General features: G+C 43.3%; 1 protein-coding gene across 2 annotated transcripts in view; it reads left to right on the top strand.

The window, feature by feature from the left end:
• The window catches only part of KSR2 (kinase suppressor of ras 2), a 534326-nt gene that overhangs the window by 92146 nt on the left and 425740 nt on the right, over window positions 1–16440 (top strand). For both annotated transcript variants that reach the window (XM_088449103.1, XM_088449104.1), the window contains exon 2: window positions 2147–2287. In XM_088449103.1, the coding sequence (XP_088305229.1) occupies window positions 2147–2287 (141 nt within the window). The remainder of the gene's footprint in view (window positions 1–2146; window positions 2288–16440) is intronic.

Here is a 16440-nt window from a genome sequence, read left to right as displayed (position 1 = left end):
AGTGTCAGTAATGCACAGTATCAGGTTAGTCCTGTACAGCAGAGTGGTGTTACCATGCCTATCAGTGTCAGTAATGCACAGTATCAGAGTTGCCATGTACAGCAGAGTGGTGTTACCATGCCTATCAGTGTCAGTAATGCACAGTATCAGAGTTGCCATGTACAGCAGAGTGGTGTTACTATGCCTGTCAGTGTCAGTAATGCACAGTATCAGAGTTGCCATGTACAGCAGAGTGGTGTTACCATGCCTATCAGTGTCAGTAATGCACAGTATCAGAGTTGCCATGTACAGCAGAGTGGTGTTACCATGCCTATCAGTGTCAATATTGCACAGTATCAGGTTTGCCCTGTACAGCAGAGTGGTGTTACCATGCCCATCTTTGTCAGTAATGCACAGTATCAGAGTTGCCATGTACAGCAGAGTGGTGTTACCATGCCTATCAGTGTCAATATTGCACAGTATCAGGTTTGCCCTGTACAGCAGAGTGGTGTTACTATGCCTATCAGTGTCAGTAATGCACAGTATCAGGTTAGTCCTGTACAGCAGAGTAGTGTTACCATGCCTATCAGTGTCAGTAATGCACAGTATCAGGTTAGTCCTGTACAGCAGAGTAGTGTTACCCAGACTTGCCTACATTTAGGCTGTCCCTTCCGGGAGGGGACAGCCTGGACGACACTCCTCTCACAGCAGGTGGGCGGAGCGGGGGGGGGCGTGGCGGCTCAACACGTCATCGTGGCCCCGCCCCCCGCTGTTCAGAGCCCGTAATACAGGCACTGTACTGCGGGGGGCGGGGCTTTGATGACGCGATTTAACGTGAATCGTGTCATCTGATCCCCCGGGCTGCATATTAAGTGGCCGGCAACGGGGGGTGTGGGATGGCTGCGGCTGGTTCCGGGAGACTTGCCTTGCCTTCCGGGTGGTCGGGAGCGGCACCCGATTTTCGGGAGGCTCCCGACCATATCGGGAGGGTAGGCAAGTATGGTGTTACCATGCCTATCAGTGTCAGTAATGCATAGTATCAGGTTTGCTCTGTACAGCAGAGTGGTTGTACCACGCCTATCAGTGTCAGTAATGCACTGTATCGGAGTTGGGAATGACTAACTAAAGCTAGATACACGCTATAAGATTATCTGTCCAATCTGGCTGGTGGGAATGACTAACTAAAGTTAGGTACACACTATAAGATTATCTGTCCAATCTGGTTGGTGGGAATGACTAACTAAAGCTAGGTACACGCTATAAGATTATCTGTCTAATCTGGCTGGTGGGAATGACTAACTAAAGCTAGATACACGCTATAAGATTATCTGTCCAATCTGGCTGGTGGGAATGACTAACTAAAGTTAGGTACACACTATAAGATTATCTGTCCAATCTGGCTGGTGGGAATGACTAACTAAAGCTAGGTACACGCTATAAGATTATCTGTCCAATCTGGCTGGTGGGAATGACTAACTAAAGCTAGATACACGCTATAAGATTATCTGTCCAATCTGGCTGGTGGGAATGACTAACTAAAGCTAGGTACATGCTATAAGATTTATCTGTCCAATCTGGCTGTTGGGAATGACTAGCTAAAGCTAGGTACACGCTGTAAGATTATCTGTCCAATCTGGCTGGTGGGAATGAAAATTTGGTAATTTATGAGAGTAAATGACAAGCGACCATTTGCCCCCAAATGCCAGAAAATGGCCAAAAACAGTCATTTGGATAATTCAAATGGATTTATACCATTTGTCTGAACGACCATTTTTGTCTGTTTTCCATTGTTTGGGAACAAATTGTTGATTGTCATTTGCTCCCACATACATTACCAGATTTTTGTTCCAACCAGCTTGATTGGACAGATAATCTTATAGTGTGTACCTATTTTAAGTGCTTAAGAGAAATTGTTGTGGACCCTCAAACTGCAATGTCCAACCGATATTAGCAAATCACATCATTGGCATTGGTCTCCAACTGTATGGCATTTGAGTTCCGACTTTAGACGATCAGTGTCAAAGAGACTTATGCACATGCACAAAATCCTCCCTTTAGTCATGTAAGATTTATCATGTTCAAATAATAATCATCTTTAAATATTATTAACATAATAACAAAGGGCATTTACTTTCCACCGCTTACTGATTTGCCTGTTTTGTTTCAGAGCAAACTGGTGAAATACTTCAGCCGCCAGCTGTCCTGCAAGAGGAAAGTGGCTCTGCAAGAGCGTAATGCAGAGCTCGAAGGGTTTCCGCAGCTTGTGCATTGGTTCCGGATCGTCAGCATCCGCAAAGAAGTAATGGAGGTAAAGGGGAGACTCTAACACAGTGCAGAGATACTGATAGGGGCCATAGGACTATTTCTCACACAACAAATTTGTCCGTCCGGCAAAAAACTGGACGTTTCTATTCCATAATTTCATTGGAAGTTACAAATACATCAGGGCTTTCACACTCCTGCACGAACACGGCACAGTCACCGTGTTATAGCCGTGATAACCACTGACTAGGATGGTTGCTGTCCACGGTCTTCAGAAAGGAGATTCAAACACACGGCATTAACATTACACACAGCACAAAACCGTAGCGTGTGAAAGGGACTGATCCACAGGGAAAAAAACTGATGTTTTTTTTTCCGTCCAGACAAAACCGTTGTGTGTGATACTAGCCATACAGATACAAATGAGTCTATAATGTGCTAATATGTATAATAAAGCTGATACAACTGAGTCCTTAATGTGCTCATATGTTTACTAAAGCTTAAATAATCTTAGCAGGAGACAATGAGAATATCTAGTAAATAAATAATAATTTCCCTACCCAAAACATTGGGTATTTCACTAAAATAAAAATCTCTGCTTCAAAGCCCATGGCAAAAATATGCAATTTTAACAAATAGTTCCTCATTACATTTCCCCCTAGTCTTTGTCCAGATGTAGGTCATGCTAGAAAGTACAAAGTTACAAGCAATCCAATATGATTGTTATACTGTATGTTCTACACAGAAAGAGATATTGAACTACCAAGTGGTTCTATTCAGGCACTACACAGGGTAGTAGTTCTAAAGCTGCTGTTATAAATGAGGGTAGTCAAAACTCAATAATAAGATGTATACACACACAAAGAAGGAGTAAACAGCGCTATTGCCAATAATTATAAAAAAAAATTGAATAAAATTGTAAAAGATGGAATGGAGTGTATAGTATAATATTTAATATAAGGAAAAAAAATACTTCAAATCAAATAATGGTATGTTGAGTACACCAATCAGTAGCCAAAATATTCAACATTTCATATTCAGATTAACCAATTTAAAAAGATCCCTTATCTCATGAGATGTGAAATTAGATCCCTATTGGATAGTCCGCTAAAGTGCAGTAGTGCAAATTTCAAAACCTGTTTCAGCCTCCTGGAATTACTTGATGATATGTGAAATGTCACAATGAGAGAGAAAGCACACATCAAAACAGACAAATTTTTTATAATTCTTTTACTGTACATTTTGCAGTTATTAATCAGCTGAAGAAACATGCGATTAGGAGTTTTTGCTCTTATATCTTTCAATCCTCATAATCACAATTACACTGGTATGTTGTATAGTTCTGAATGCCTTCACAAAGTTACATCTGGGTCCAACTAACGCTTGTAAAAATGAACACAGAGTTAAAAGCGTACATTATACACCTGTCTATATAGGGTACTTCCAGGAAAACATTTTATATTAGTATAAAATAAAAATACCCTTTACACACCGCCTCTCAACATATTGGCTATATTGTGCTTTATTTTATGTACGACTTCTTGGATATTGATTCCAAATATGTGTCATAATTTTGTACATCCACAGACGTTAGCCATAGGATTTGCTTAATATGAATCATATTAATTAATTAAGTTGTTTTTGTGGTAAAATCCAACAAATTTTATTTTTTTTAAATTAGGTGGTTAATTGCTTCTAATTGGGATCAGAAATCTCGTTCTTGAATTGGGGACTAACTGGGTTTTATAGTGAGCATTACGAGGGGTGATTGAAAAGTTTGTGGCTTTAAGGTACAAGCATTTATTTGTAGGCAATTTAACTGCATTACTTTTCAACATAATCCCCTTGTAGATGTCCTTAGACCAGTGGTTGTGGAGCATACATATCCCTGTCTTGTAGAAGTCAGCATCTTGTAACCTCAAAAACTGATTAACGGCTTGTCATTGTCCATGGCAAAATAGCGACCCCCAAGCTCTTTCTTCAGTTTTTCTTCAGAGGGTGCCAAATCAGGTAAATATGGCGGGTGTTCAAACAGTTCCACAATTCTGGCTGGCAGTGATGGCCACCAGTGACTTTTTAGCTGGATCATTGTCTTGTCAACTTCCCACTTTGATCCTTCTTGAGTTTTTGTCGTAGCTACTGCAAAAGATTAGCGTAGTATGTCCCGGTGATAGTATTACCCTTTTTAAGGTAGTCCACCAGCAATACTCCTTCTGCATCCCAAAAGATGGAGGCCATCACCTTTCCAGGAGACAGCATTGACTTCGACTTCTATGGAGCAGGAGATCCCAGATGCTTCCACTGTTTTGATTGTTCTTTAGTCTCCGGTTTAAAGTCTTCACCAAATTGCTGAAGAAACTTCTCAGGATCTGCATGAAACAGAGCCCAATTGGTCTTTTACATGGTGAGAAGTTCCCGCTTCTGATCAACACTAAGAAGTTTTGGGACCCATTGAGCAGAGACCTTTGTCATTCGGAGTTCATTGTGAATAACAGCATGAACACGTTCCTGGGAGATACATAGATGTTTGGCAATGTAACACTCATGTCATGGATTTTGTCAATGGTTTCTTGTGTGGTAACGGTGACGGCCTACCAGGACGGGTATCATCTTCAAGGCTCTCTCTTCCTCGTTTGAATTCTGCTGCCCATTGGAGCAGCTTCCCTTAGTGTCATAACCATGTCCTCATGGATCTCTGTGGGTATTAAACCCCTTATGACGAGGTAGCGGATTTAAAAATCTGTATCGTGTCCATTTCAAATGTCTGCAAAAAAAACCCCAATAGTTATTAACTTGTAACTAGTTATGTAATTACTAAAAGAAGTTTTCTTAAATCTTTTGTGAAAATAATAATAAACTGTTTAGCACATTTCATTGTACCTTAGGCCACAAACGTTTCAATCACCCTTCGTATTCCAACATAAATTTACCATATTTCTTATTAAGAAAAAATACCTTAAAATAATTTATATTTCGCTTTAGATACAAAGTATGAAAGTAAATGTGACAGAAAAACTATTTGGTAAAAGATTTGTTTACAGTTATGAAGTTATCTTCTGCTAGTATATTGGATACTCCATCCTTCCCTCTCACCTTTACATGTTCCCTGGCTGATCCTTCCTGTGATCCCTACTCTCTGTCCCCGTCAGCAGGAGTGTTTAGCTGGGGGGTGGGGAAATGGCCCTGAGCTCTGGTATGTCTCCAGTCAGACCCGCTCCCACTGCACATGTCTAGACTTTGTACAATTAATATATAGATTGGTTATTTAGCACCACTGAGTGGTATACACAGAGTATTTATCATTCATATCAATCCCGGCTCCAGTGGAGCTTACAGTCTACATCTCTCTAACCATACTTGCCTACTATTGAAAAAGCATTTCAGGGAGAATGTGAGAGCAGCACCTATGAGCGCGGCGGTAATGTGGATGTGTACTGTTATATCTGAGAGGCGTGTCATAAAATGTACTTACATCCAAATGTAAACAACCCCAAAGCAGTTAGTAAGATCTACTTGTTGATGAAAATACAATGATACTTTTCAGGACTTCCTCATGTATTGTGTTTTACAAAATCACATTGGCCCCCACAGAGAAAAAACCACATTGCTCTCCACAGGAAAAAAAAGCAGATTGGCTCACCCCACAGGAACAAAACAAAACAAAAATTGCTCCCCACATAAAAAAGGAGTTGACTGGCCCCCACAGAAAAACAAAACAAAATGACACTCACGAGTGACGGCCCTGTCCTCTCCCTCCAGTTGGTGTTGCTCTTGCTCTGTAACAGCACTAAGTGCAGAGCTGTGAGCAGTATGCGGGCGGGAAAGAGGAGCTGGCTGGGTGACTGGCGGGCCCGGCCGGCTTGGTGACTGACTTAAGGGCTGGGTGACTGGCGAGCCTGGATGGCTGGGTGACTGTCTTAATGGCTGGCTGGCTGGGTGACTGGCAGGGCGGACAGGCAATGCAGTATGCGTGACCTGAGATGTCATGCCACCGCGTCTAGAGGTGGTGACCCGGGCACCCCTGAGCCTCCAAGAGAAGCTCAGCGGCAGCGCTGCACGGGCCAGCAGCCGTGGCACACTTCACAACCTCCCGGCACAGTTGTTGAAAAACGCTGGAGTAGTGTGTACCCATGATATGTGCGCTCCCATGGGTCATTAGCGACATCGCCCATCGGCCCTGCTGCATGGCCAAAGGGATGTTGCAAATGATGCCATGCACATAGCTCCCCCCATCGGACCTGGCATCGGCAAGTGTGTATGCAGGGTTCCATTGTGTAGTGTGTACCCAGCTTAACCTGCAGGCACACTAGGATACATTTTCTTCGTTTTCAGCCAATTAATCAACCACGCAAGCACTGAGAGAACATAGATAGGGCCCATCTTGGAAAATTAGCTCATGACCTTAGTGCTGTGAGGCAGCAATACTAACCACTGTAATTTAGTGCTACCAAATATTCTGTTCTTGAAAGATCCTTTGGGATGTACAGCCTTCTTTATAAGCTGTAAAGGTGTCTTATAAACTGTAAATACTAGCCTTATGTCTGATGTGTTGCAAAGTATAAACAGTATGAAAAGGCAGCGGTCTGCATTCACCCGCATTTTTCCTTGTCATTACACTTCCCCATGCTCCTGGTTTTACATTCTGTCCGCTACCCACATGCCCTCCCTAAGGTAGTTCTTTTACAGTCACTACTCTAACCCCCTACTGTCATTTTATTTATTTGGCTCTGGATCTAATCAACTGACTGAGGCCTTTTCTATGCTTCCCTATGTAACAAACACAAAAAAAGAGCGCTCATGTCACCCATTAGAAAATGACTAGTGCGCCATGTAGATATACAACACTAATGAGTTTGCAAACAACCCATACAGGCACATGTTTTGCCAAACGAGGCAGTAAACAGACAGAAGAGATGTGGCAGCCGGATAGTTCCTGCATACGTATACATATAAATATACACCCACACTGCATACACACACACTCTGCAGATCTGCTTTAGTCATGCTCCTTCCTGCATGAGATACAAGATGTATCTGCAATCAGGAAAATATGGTGGACTATGCACTATAGACTCACTCTATGGGCTCTATTCATTATGTTAATTATCATTAATTTTATTCATTATGTTAATTATCATTAACATTCCATCTCAACGTGAGCGCCAGAGCAATTCATCATTGCTCTGGCGTGGAGACGGCCCTGGGTCACGCATGTGCACAAAAGCCCGGTGTCCAGTGGAAGGGGAAAGTATCGTTCTTCACATCCCGGGTTGTGAAGCAGGTTGTGGGAGCAAATGCCATCTGAAGATGGTGAATGCTCCCGCAGTCAAGCTCCGAAAATACAGGTTGAGTCTCCCATATCCGAAATGCTCCAGACCAAATCGCAATTTGCCAGTGTGACTGGCTCTTATCCTGATTGACTAACAGTGAAGGGGAAAACTGGAAACTTTCGGCTTTGATCTTTTAATATAGGGATGGGAATTGGGCAATGGGTGGTTCCGTATCAATCTTTTGCATAAATATGGCATCAGCATCTTTGTATTTAATACAAGAAAATTTATCTGGCAAAGAATATTGATCTTCTTCCAAATGGATATTATTTTTTGCACATACGCAGTTCGGGCATTAAAGATAGCTTACGCATGCGCAGTTACAAAAAAAGAGAAAATGTCCAGCATGCCCAAAGCAATGAAGACACCAGAGAACAGGTAAGTGATCATCACTCCAAGTATCGAGGTTTTTGGATCAATCCATTGATAGATAATGCCTCCAGGATCGATCCAATTCACCATGCATTGGACATGAAGATCGATCTTTTCAAAAGATTGATCCTTGAATCCCATCCCTAATGTATTGATGCCAAGTGCGAGTGTGCTGGTCAATTGTTGTTGTTTTCTTTCCCAGGTAATTTTCTTCCATATGAACTATAAAAGATCAAGCAATATACAGTACTGTGAAAAAGTTTTAGGCACGTGTGGAAAAATGCTGCAAAGTAAGAATGCTTTCAAAAATAGAAGTGTTAATAGTTTATTTTTATCAATTTACAAAATGCAAAGTGAATGAACAGAAAAGAAATCTAAATCAAATCAATATTTATTTGGTAATCACCCTTTGTCTTCAAAACAGCATCAATTCTTCTAGGTACACTTGCACACAGTTTTGAAGGAACTCCACAGGGAGGTTGTTTCAAACATCTTGGAGACCTAACCACAGATATTCTGTGGATGTAGGATTGCTCAAGTCCTCCTGTCTTTTTATGTAATCCCAGACAGACTCGATGATGTTGAAATCAGGGCTTTGTGGGGGCCATATCATCACTTCCAGGACTCCTTGTTCTTCTTTACACTGAAGATAGTTCTTAATGTCATTTGCTGTATGTTTGGGGTCATTGTTCTGCTGCAGAATGAAGCCAATCAGACGCCTCCCTGATGGTATTGCACAATAGTTAAGCAACTGCCTGTATTTTTCAGCATTGGGGACACCATTAACCCTGACCAAATCCCCAACTGCATTTGCTGAAATTCAGCCCCAAACATGCAAGGAACCTCCACCATGCTTCACTGTTGCCTGCAGAAACTCATTATTCTACCGCTCTCCAGCCCTTCGGCGAACAATCTGCCTCCTGTTACAGCCAAATATTTCAAATTTTGACTCATCAGTCCAGAGCACCTTCTGCCATTTTTCTGCACCCCAGTTCCTATGTTTTTCGTGCATAGTTGAGTCGCTTGGCCTTGTTTCTACGTCGAAGGTATGGCTTTTAGGCCGCAATTTTTCCATGAAGACCACTTCTGGCAGACTTATCTGAACAGAAGATGGGTGTACCTGGGTCCCACTGATTTTTGCAAGTTCTGAGCTGATGGCACTGCTGGACATCTTCTGATTTTGAAGGGAAGTAAGCATGATGTGTCTTTCATCTGATGAAAGTTTCCTTGGCCAATCACTGCATCTACGGTCCCCAATGTTGCATGATTCTTTGTGCTTCTTCAAAAGATCTTGAACAGCACATCTTGAAACCCCAGTCTGCTTTGAAATCTTTACCTGTGAGAGACCTCGTTGATGCAGTATAACCAGGGGTTAAAGTGAGCAGTAACCAGGTTGAACTGAGGCCCTGATTCAGAGCTGGACGCTCCTGGCCGCTCGCATAGCTGACCACCCACAGCTATAGCGAGCGGCTGAAATAATGGTCGCGATGGTCAAGACCATCGCGACCATCGGGCTTGCGACGAGACCCTGCGGTAGGTCTCGCTGCCGCAAGCCCAGGAGTGCTTTTGGCTCTATCAGAGCCAAAAGCACTCCCACTGACATCACTAGTGATGTCAGTGAGGCCGGAACCAGACGGTAGGTGTTCCCATGGGAACGCCTCCGTCGGGGCAGCCACGCCCCCGGCACGTCCACCAAAGGGGGCGTGCTGTCAATCACCATCGACAGCACACCCCCTTTGGTGCGAGACCCTTAACGACGGCTTAGCCGTCGATATTCGGGTCTCGCGCATGCGCACGATGGAGCCACCTCCATCGTGCGCATTCACACCTGGGCACCATCGACCCGCTTGCGAGCGCTCGCGAGCGGGTCAGAATCAGGCCATGAGTTCTGTCACCTCTAATGAATTAATGCTGTTTTGAAGGCAAAGGGTGGTCACACCAAATATTGATTTGATGTAGGAAATAGAAGGTGAAATAAGTCATGTGTTATTTTCACTATTTTGGTATAATGGACAGGGCTCTTTGGGATACCTCTCTATCAGTGGTGGCTCCAGAGGTGGGGTTGCAGCGCGGTCCAAAATTCAAATAAGGGAGTCACACCAACTGTCACTGCAACTGCTGCCAAACATCACTGCCGGGACTCACTGGCACTTGGTGTGGTTCCTCTATTTGAATTTTGGACTGCACTGCAGCCTCACCCCTGGAGCAGCCACTGCTCTCTATTATACTTGGACCATTTATAAATAATGTATTTATTGTACTTTAAAAAGTACTTGTCCTGGAATCATTTATTTACAATACTTTGCACAGTGTTGGTCTTGTGAAGACCCAACACTGATGTTTTAATTGTGAGAAATGGCGGCCTGTTACGTTCTTGCTGCGGGACTAGCGCCAATAGGAAATAATGGTAAAGCAGCAATAAACTATCATTGCTTTCCGCTGATTTGTAAATGACGTTGGGATTGCCCGAATTTCCAGCGTGTGTTATTTATATGCTAGATATCCTCCATTTCCTTTTGGTAGAGAGATGTATAGGTGTTGCACAGCGGTTGGACTGACCAATTTAGTTGTCGCTAGGTAGGATAAGACTGCTAAAGAAAAATATTTTGACTGCACAATTGTGAGATAATGGACTCTAGTGACTGCATAGTTTGAAAATCAAATAAAAAAAATGCATGTTTCCTATGAATACTGGCGTCTGTTTTACAGTAGTGCAACACAAAATGTTTTGGGGAAAGTATTTTTGTACTTGTTTTCATGCCTTTTTATCGGCAAATAGTTTTTTTTGCCCATTGGTACAAATGGATGTGAAGAGCTCCAGTACATACAACTATAATGCTGTGTACACACTGGCAGATATATTGGGCAATCAAGTGATCGGCCAATATATTGTGCACCTGTCGGTCTATGTGTACCAGCGATATGTCTGTGAATGACATAGATGCAGATATATCTGTCCATCGTGCTGTGTATACGGGCGATCAGCCGACCTCCCGTACACTTGCAGTGGAGGCCACAGGGAGGAGGTCGCAGCGAAATCCGGCCAGCGGGACCCATGGGCAGATGACAGATGATGGTTGTTCAGTGTGTATGAACAACCATCATATACAGATCAGTTGATCTTCAGATATATCTGTTATTCTTGTACCCAGCTTAAGAGTCCGTTGTAGAGGTAAAAATAATATATAAATTGTGGCAGATCTGAAATGTAGACATATATTAATTTTGGTTTGTGACATTATGGGGCACTAAAGTATTTGTTGTGAACCATCATTTATTAATCACTAGTCTAAGTATACAATTTGCTACCCTCAAACATACATTCATACATACATACATACAGTACATACATAAGTACAATTACTACCCTCAAGCCATGTATTAACATAAACCACACAGTAAACCCCTTGATAAAACAAGTATTATGCACTCCACAAGATGAAACTTTTCTTTATCATTCTCAGACACATATAAAAGCATATCTTAGATATGATGGCACTCATATGATGGCTAATGACCTCTTGGTTACTCAATCACACTACATTTAAATGTGGCTTTGTATTTTGTTTGGATAAGGAAATAGAAGGTGATCAGTAGAGTAGATTCTACATCGACAGTATTTATGTCATGGACAATTAAGGTCATATTTGATTTCAAATTAGTATAATTATTTGGAAATAGAAAATATAACACGGCATGCATGTTGTGTTTCGAACCTTGTAATAATAAACAAGTATATGCTGGAAATGATTTTGGGATATATGAAAATGTTATTTGTGTTAGATAATGGGCCATGGGAAAGTTATGGTCTGTAAAATGTTTTGTCCTAATGATTATGAAGCAAACATATTACAGACATAAAGCATCTGTGCAGGAGTAGTAAAAATGGGATGTTTTGGAATATCGAGGTTTGTGGACCACTAGATGGCGCTCTTTCACTGTGTTTATATACGGTAGTATTGTGCAGCCTAATTGTTGCAGTAGTTTCACAAGTTCTGTATACGAGCTGCTGCATGCTTTACTTCTATTGGGGAAATCACATTCTTAAATATTGCAAGATCTCTGTTTAATGACATCACAGCCACAAAATTTTACAATATGGAACCAAGCAGAATTTACAATATCCACACAGACTCTCATTTACAAATTGCGCTGGAAGGTAAAAGCTGTAATCCATTGAAAAGGTTCGATGAGTCTCAGCCCAGAGGCGATACAAAAATTAAGTGTTATTGCGGAGTACAAATGTCCCTAAAATGATACCCTCTACACTCCTTTCTCATTTCATTAATCTCGCTCTGCAAAATGAAATCTCAATTTTGCCCAGCTCCATGAAACAAAGTGCAGCAGTGCACCTACTTTGTGCTTAGCAAGGAACATACTCAGTCTGCCCAACACCTCACATGGGACAGACTGAAGCAGATCTGCTAAAGACTATTATGCACTATGCCCCAGCTGCACAATGTGAATGACGGCCGCAGTGTTCACTATGATCGTTATGTGCAATAACAACGTGCTTACTAACCAGTAGATAGTTGCAGACCCTAATAATGTCACGAGTTATGCTTGGATATATGGATTCTTACTTCCAGCTAACATTTGGGCAACCAATAATATAAGCACTGAATTTAACCCGAGACCCCCACATGGGACATTGGGCTTTGCTGCACCTGGCAGCAGGTTGCAGCCTTCTGAGTTGGTTCCTAGTGTGGTATGCTGGAGGGTAATCAGCATCAAACAGGGTCTCATAGCGAGGGGTCACAACAGAGCAAAAGGGAGCAACAGTAAAGGTGCATACCCACTACGCGACCTTACTGAGCGATTGCACGATTACGACATCATATTCGTGCAATCGCTCAGTAATCGGACACAATTCGGGAATTTAAATGTCAAAAATTACAAGTGATGCGCGTGCCCGCTGGTCGTTTTTGACATCTATCATTGTCTGCATGTACGGGGCTGACGAATGTGCCCAACCTGAAAGACTCTACATTCAGTGTAGACACATCACAGACTGTGAAACGACAGTACGATTACAATGTCGTAATTGTGCTCTTGTTTCTCCATCTATTAGTGTATAGGCTCTCTAAGAATGGTCAGGACATAAGTCAGGGTGATGAACGAGATCTCACAGAATAGAGCCAAAGGATGAAACAAAGGCCCTCATTCAGAGCCGTACGCTCTGAGCAGAGCGCACGCTCTGAATGAGGGCCGCCCTCCATAAAAATGGAGCGTCCTCCTGGACGCTCGTATAGCTGTGGGTCACCACCCACAGCCTATACGAGCGTGCATTTTGATGGCCGCGATGGTCGTGACCATCGCGACCATCGAAACTGCGAGCCGGAGCCTGCGGTTGAGGTTTTCAACCGCAAGCTCCGGAGTGATTTTGGCTCTATCAGATCCAAAATCACTCCCACTGACATCACTAGTGATGTCAGTGGGCCGGCTTCTGACGGAAGGCGTTCCCGTGGGAACGCCCCCGTCAGGGAGGCACGCCCCCGGCACGCCCACCAAAGGGGGCGTGCTGTCAATCAACATCGACAGCACGCCCCCTTTGATCAGACACAACGAGCGAAGGACTTTCCTTCGCTCGTCGCGTCTGGCGCATGCGCACGACGGAGCTCCCTCCGTCGTGCGCATGCTCAGTGCAGAACATCGACCCACTTGCGAGCGGACAGCCGCTCGCGAGTGGGTCTGAATCAGGGCCAAAGTCGGGTCATGCACAATAATCAGGAATAGATACAATCTGGCATGCTGGAGACTAGAGGGGACATTTACTAAGGGCCGAGTTTAGCCGATTTGCTGTTTTTCAGTGATAAATCCCTGATTTAGCAAGTTGCAGATTTACTATTGGCAAATTTGCATAGATATTGCATGTCAAACCCATATTCGCAAACCAAATTATGGCATCTCACCATTGGACCAAACATCCTTGGAATAACATTGACATGACTGGAAATCACAAATTTAATAGGATTCGTGTTTGCAAACTTGCACCCAAATCACTAATCAATGCACGAAATGAATAGAGGCAAATGAAAAATTGTGTTCATGTGAATCCTGAACGAATCAGGGAGATATGTGCAGGTTTTTGTGTTAAAAGTGTATATAAAGGGTTTATTTAATAAAAAAACAAAAGCACAGCCAGCACGTGCTGTGTGAACCGATCCTGATTGTGAAAATACTGGGGGCGGGGAGAAACTGCGTGCGGGTCCCCTGTACTTTCCTCCTGGTTCTAGAAATACAGGGAAAAAATGCATAGGTTCCCCCAGTATTTCCATCAACCAGCACCGAGCTCTTACTAGCAGGGTGTAATGCCACAGCCTGGTTCTACGCTTCACGGTGTCCCCTGGCCAAAGCATTTACCACCCCACACTAGTCAGGGGATCCCTGGGGAGGTGGCCCACCTTCTCCAGGGTACCCCAGGCCAGGATTGAAGCCCAAAGCTATTCCCCGCATCCGTGGCCGGTGGATGCGGGATTGATATGGTTAAATAATATATATCAACTAATATTGTCTCCCCCTAATGCTGCTACTTGTAGAACCACAAGTGCCAGCATGCTGTGCTTTAAGGGCCCGGTGGTACCTCTAGTCCCCCTGTAAAAGAAATATTAAAATAATGGCATGACACACATACCGAATGTTTAAGTATTTTATTACACATACAGTCACTTACAATCATCCACACTCACACTCACACTACACACTACATACTTACCTTGTCACTTGCGCCGATCTGTCCCCTTGTCCAGTAGAATCCCAAATTGTTGCTTTAAAAAAAGAACATAGCCAACCCTAATGCTAATTCTAAAAATACGGGGGCTGGTAATGCTTGGGACGGGGGCAGGGGGGGCACGACAATTATTATTTTTTTAAAATAACACTTTAATGGCTTATTTAAAAGCAGAAGCATACGCAAATCTACTGATCTGTGCATTCTGCTCAACACACTGCAGGCATTTGGGAATTCAAGTGAGATTTAGGGCCAATACGAGTGAACTTGCACACGCCACAACACGACCATTATCACTAGAGATGTGCGGGTTCCGATTTACTCGGTTCTTTTTGCCACATTACCGCAAGTTCGGATTCGTTCGGATTTATCTTATTGGCTATTCAAAACACATGACAGTAGGATAGCCAATATGATGCCGTTTTTGAGATCCGAACATATCCGAGTAAATCCGAGTAAAACCAAACTGCACATCTCTAAATATCACCATCGAATGACATTTGTCAGTTCAACATGCTTCTTAGTAAATTTGAGATTTGCTGCGGGAAAAGCACCGATTTGTAATCGCAGCCCAACACGACACTTAGTAAATTTTCCTCTAGGGGTTTGATTCTAAATTGGATGAATTTCTGTGCACGGACGCAAGTGGTGAGTTTTTACTTACGTAGCGTGCACTGAAGCGAATGTACACATTTATGCGTGTCCGTATTACTAGGCTTGTCATATCATGCCCTTAATTGGGGACACGTGCATTACACAGGTTCTATGGCTGATTAAAACCAGGTGAAATGGAGACTTGAAGTCAGCCAGCCACAGAATCTGTGTGATTCATATGTGTCCTGAATAAAATTGATGATATGACAAGCCTACGTATTACGGAATCTGTTCTTCTGTTGGACATTTTGAGGTGACAACAAGGCATGCGCTCTGAGTCATCCTATCTTCTGGGAGTGACAGAGGAGTGTCATGGGGGTGCATCTAAAGTTATGTGCATACAGGTAAACAGGCTTTCTGTCAACTGGGGCAAGAATTGGTTTGCTCCCGCCCTTGAAGATGGTAGTCACCAATGACTAACTTGGAAACAGCTGCCTGTCAACATTGGACTGAAATGTATATAGGATGAGGGAAAAACACATATTTAGTCCCGTTACATCAAGGTGCAGCACCTGGGGTATTTTCACTTTTGAATGGAGAGTGCAGACTCAACTGTCTCAAGACACATTGGGCCTGATTCAGAGCCGGACGCAATTAGCGCTCGCTCGCCCTGAAAATAGGGGTGGCTATTCAAATGAACCGTTCGCTGTTTGCGGTCTGTTCACGCCTCTAGGTCTGAATGAGCGAACAAAACTTGCGATCGTTTTTTGGGAAACTACGCCCCCTGGCCGCTCGCATCCTAAGTCATGTCCGCTATTTATTAGATTGATCGAGTACATCGACCAGGGTATGAACTGCTCGCTATTCTTGTGGTTGGTTTTTGCTACCACAATTTTGCGAGCAGTTCTGGCTATTAAATAACCCAGTGACGTGGTCAATGACGCTGCTGTTTTAATTATGCACACCCATAAAACGCCCGTTTTGACCTTTAAGCACGCCTGCGTTCGGATCTCCACTCCCCGTTTTCAACCACCTTCCCCTGTTACCACCCACATACGCCTCGTTCTGTCACTCAAATTATCAGGCATTCGCTATTTAGCGAGCACATGAATTTCGGCTGCACTGACTGGTTCGCGCATGCGTATAACGATCCGTACGCATGCGCAGTTGGGC

This window comes from Taudactylus pleione, unplaced genomic scaffold (genome assembly GCF_031769625.1).
Source record: "Taudactylus pleione unplaced genomic scaffold, aTauple2 ptg000479l, whole genome shotgun sequence".
Taxonomy (NCBI): Eukaryota; Metazoa; Chordata; class Amphibia; order Anura; family Myobatrachidae; genus Taudactylus; species Taudactylus pleione.
The sequence above is the reverse complement of the archived record's forward strand: the minus strand, read 5'-3'. Positions and strand labels throughout refer to the sequence as shown.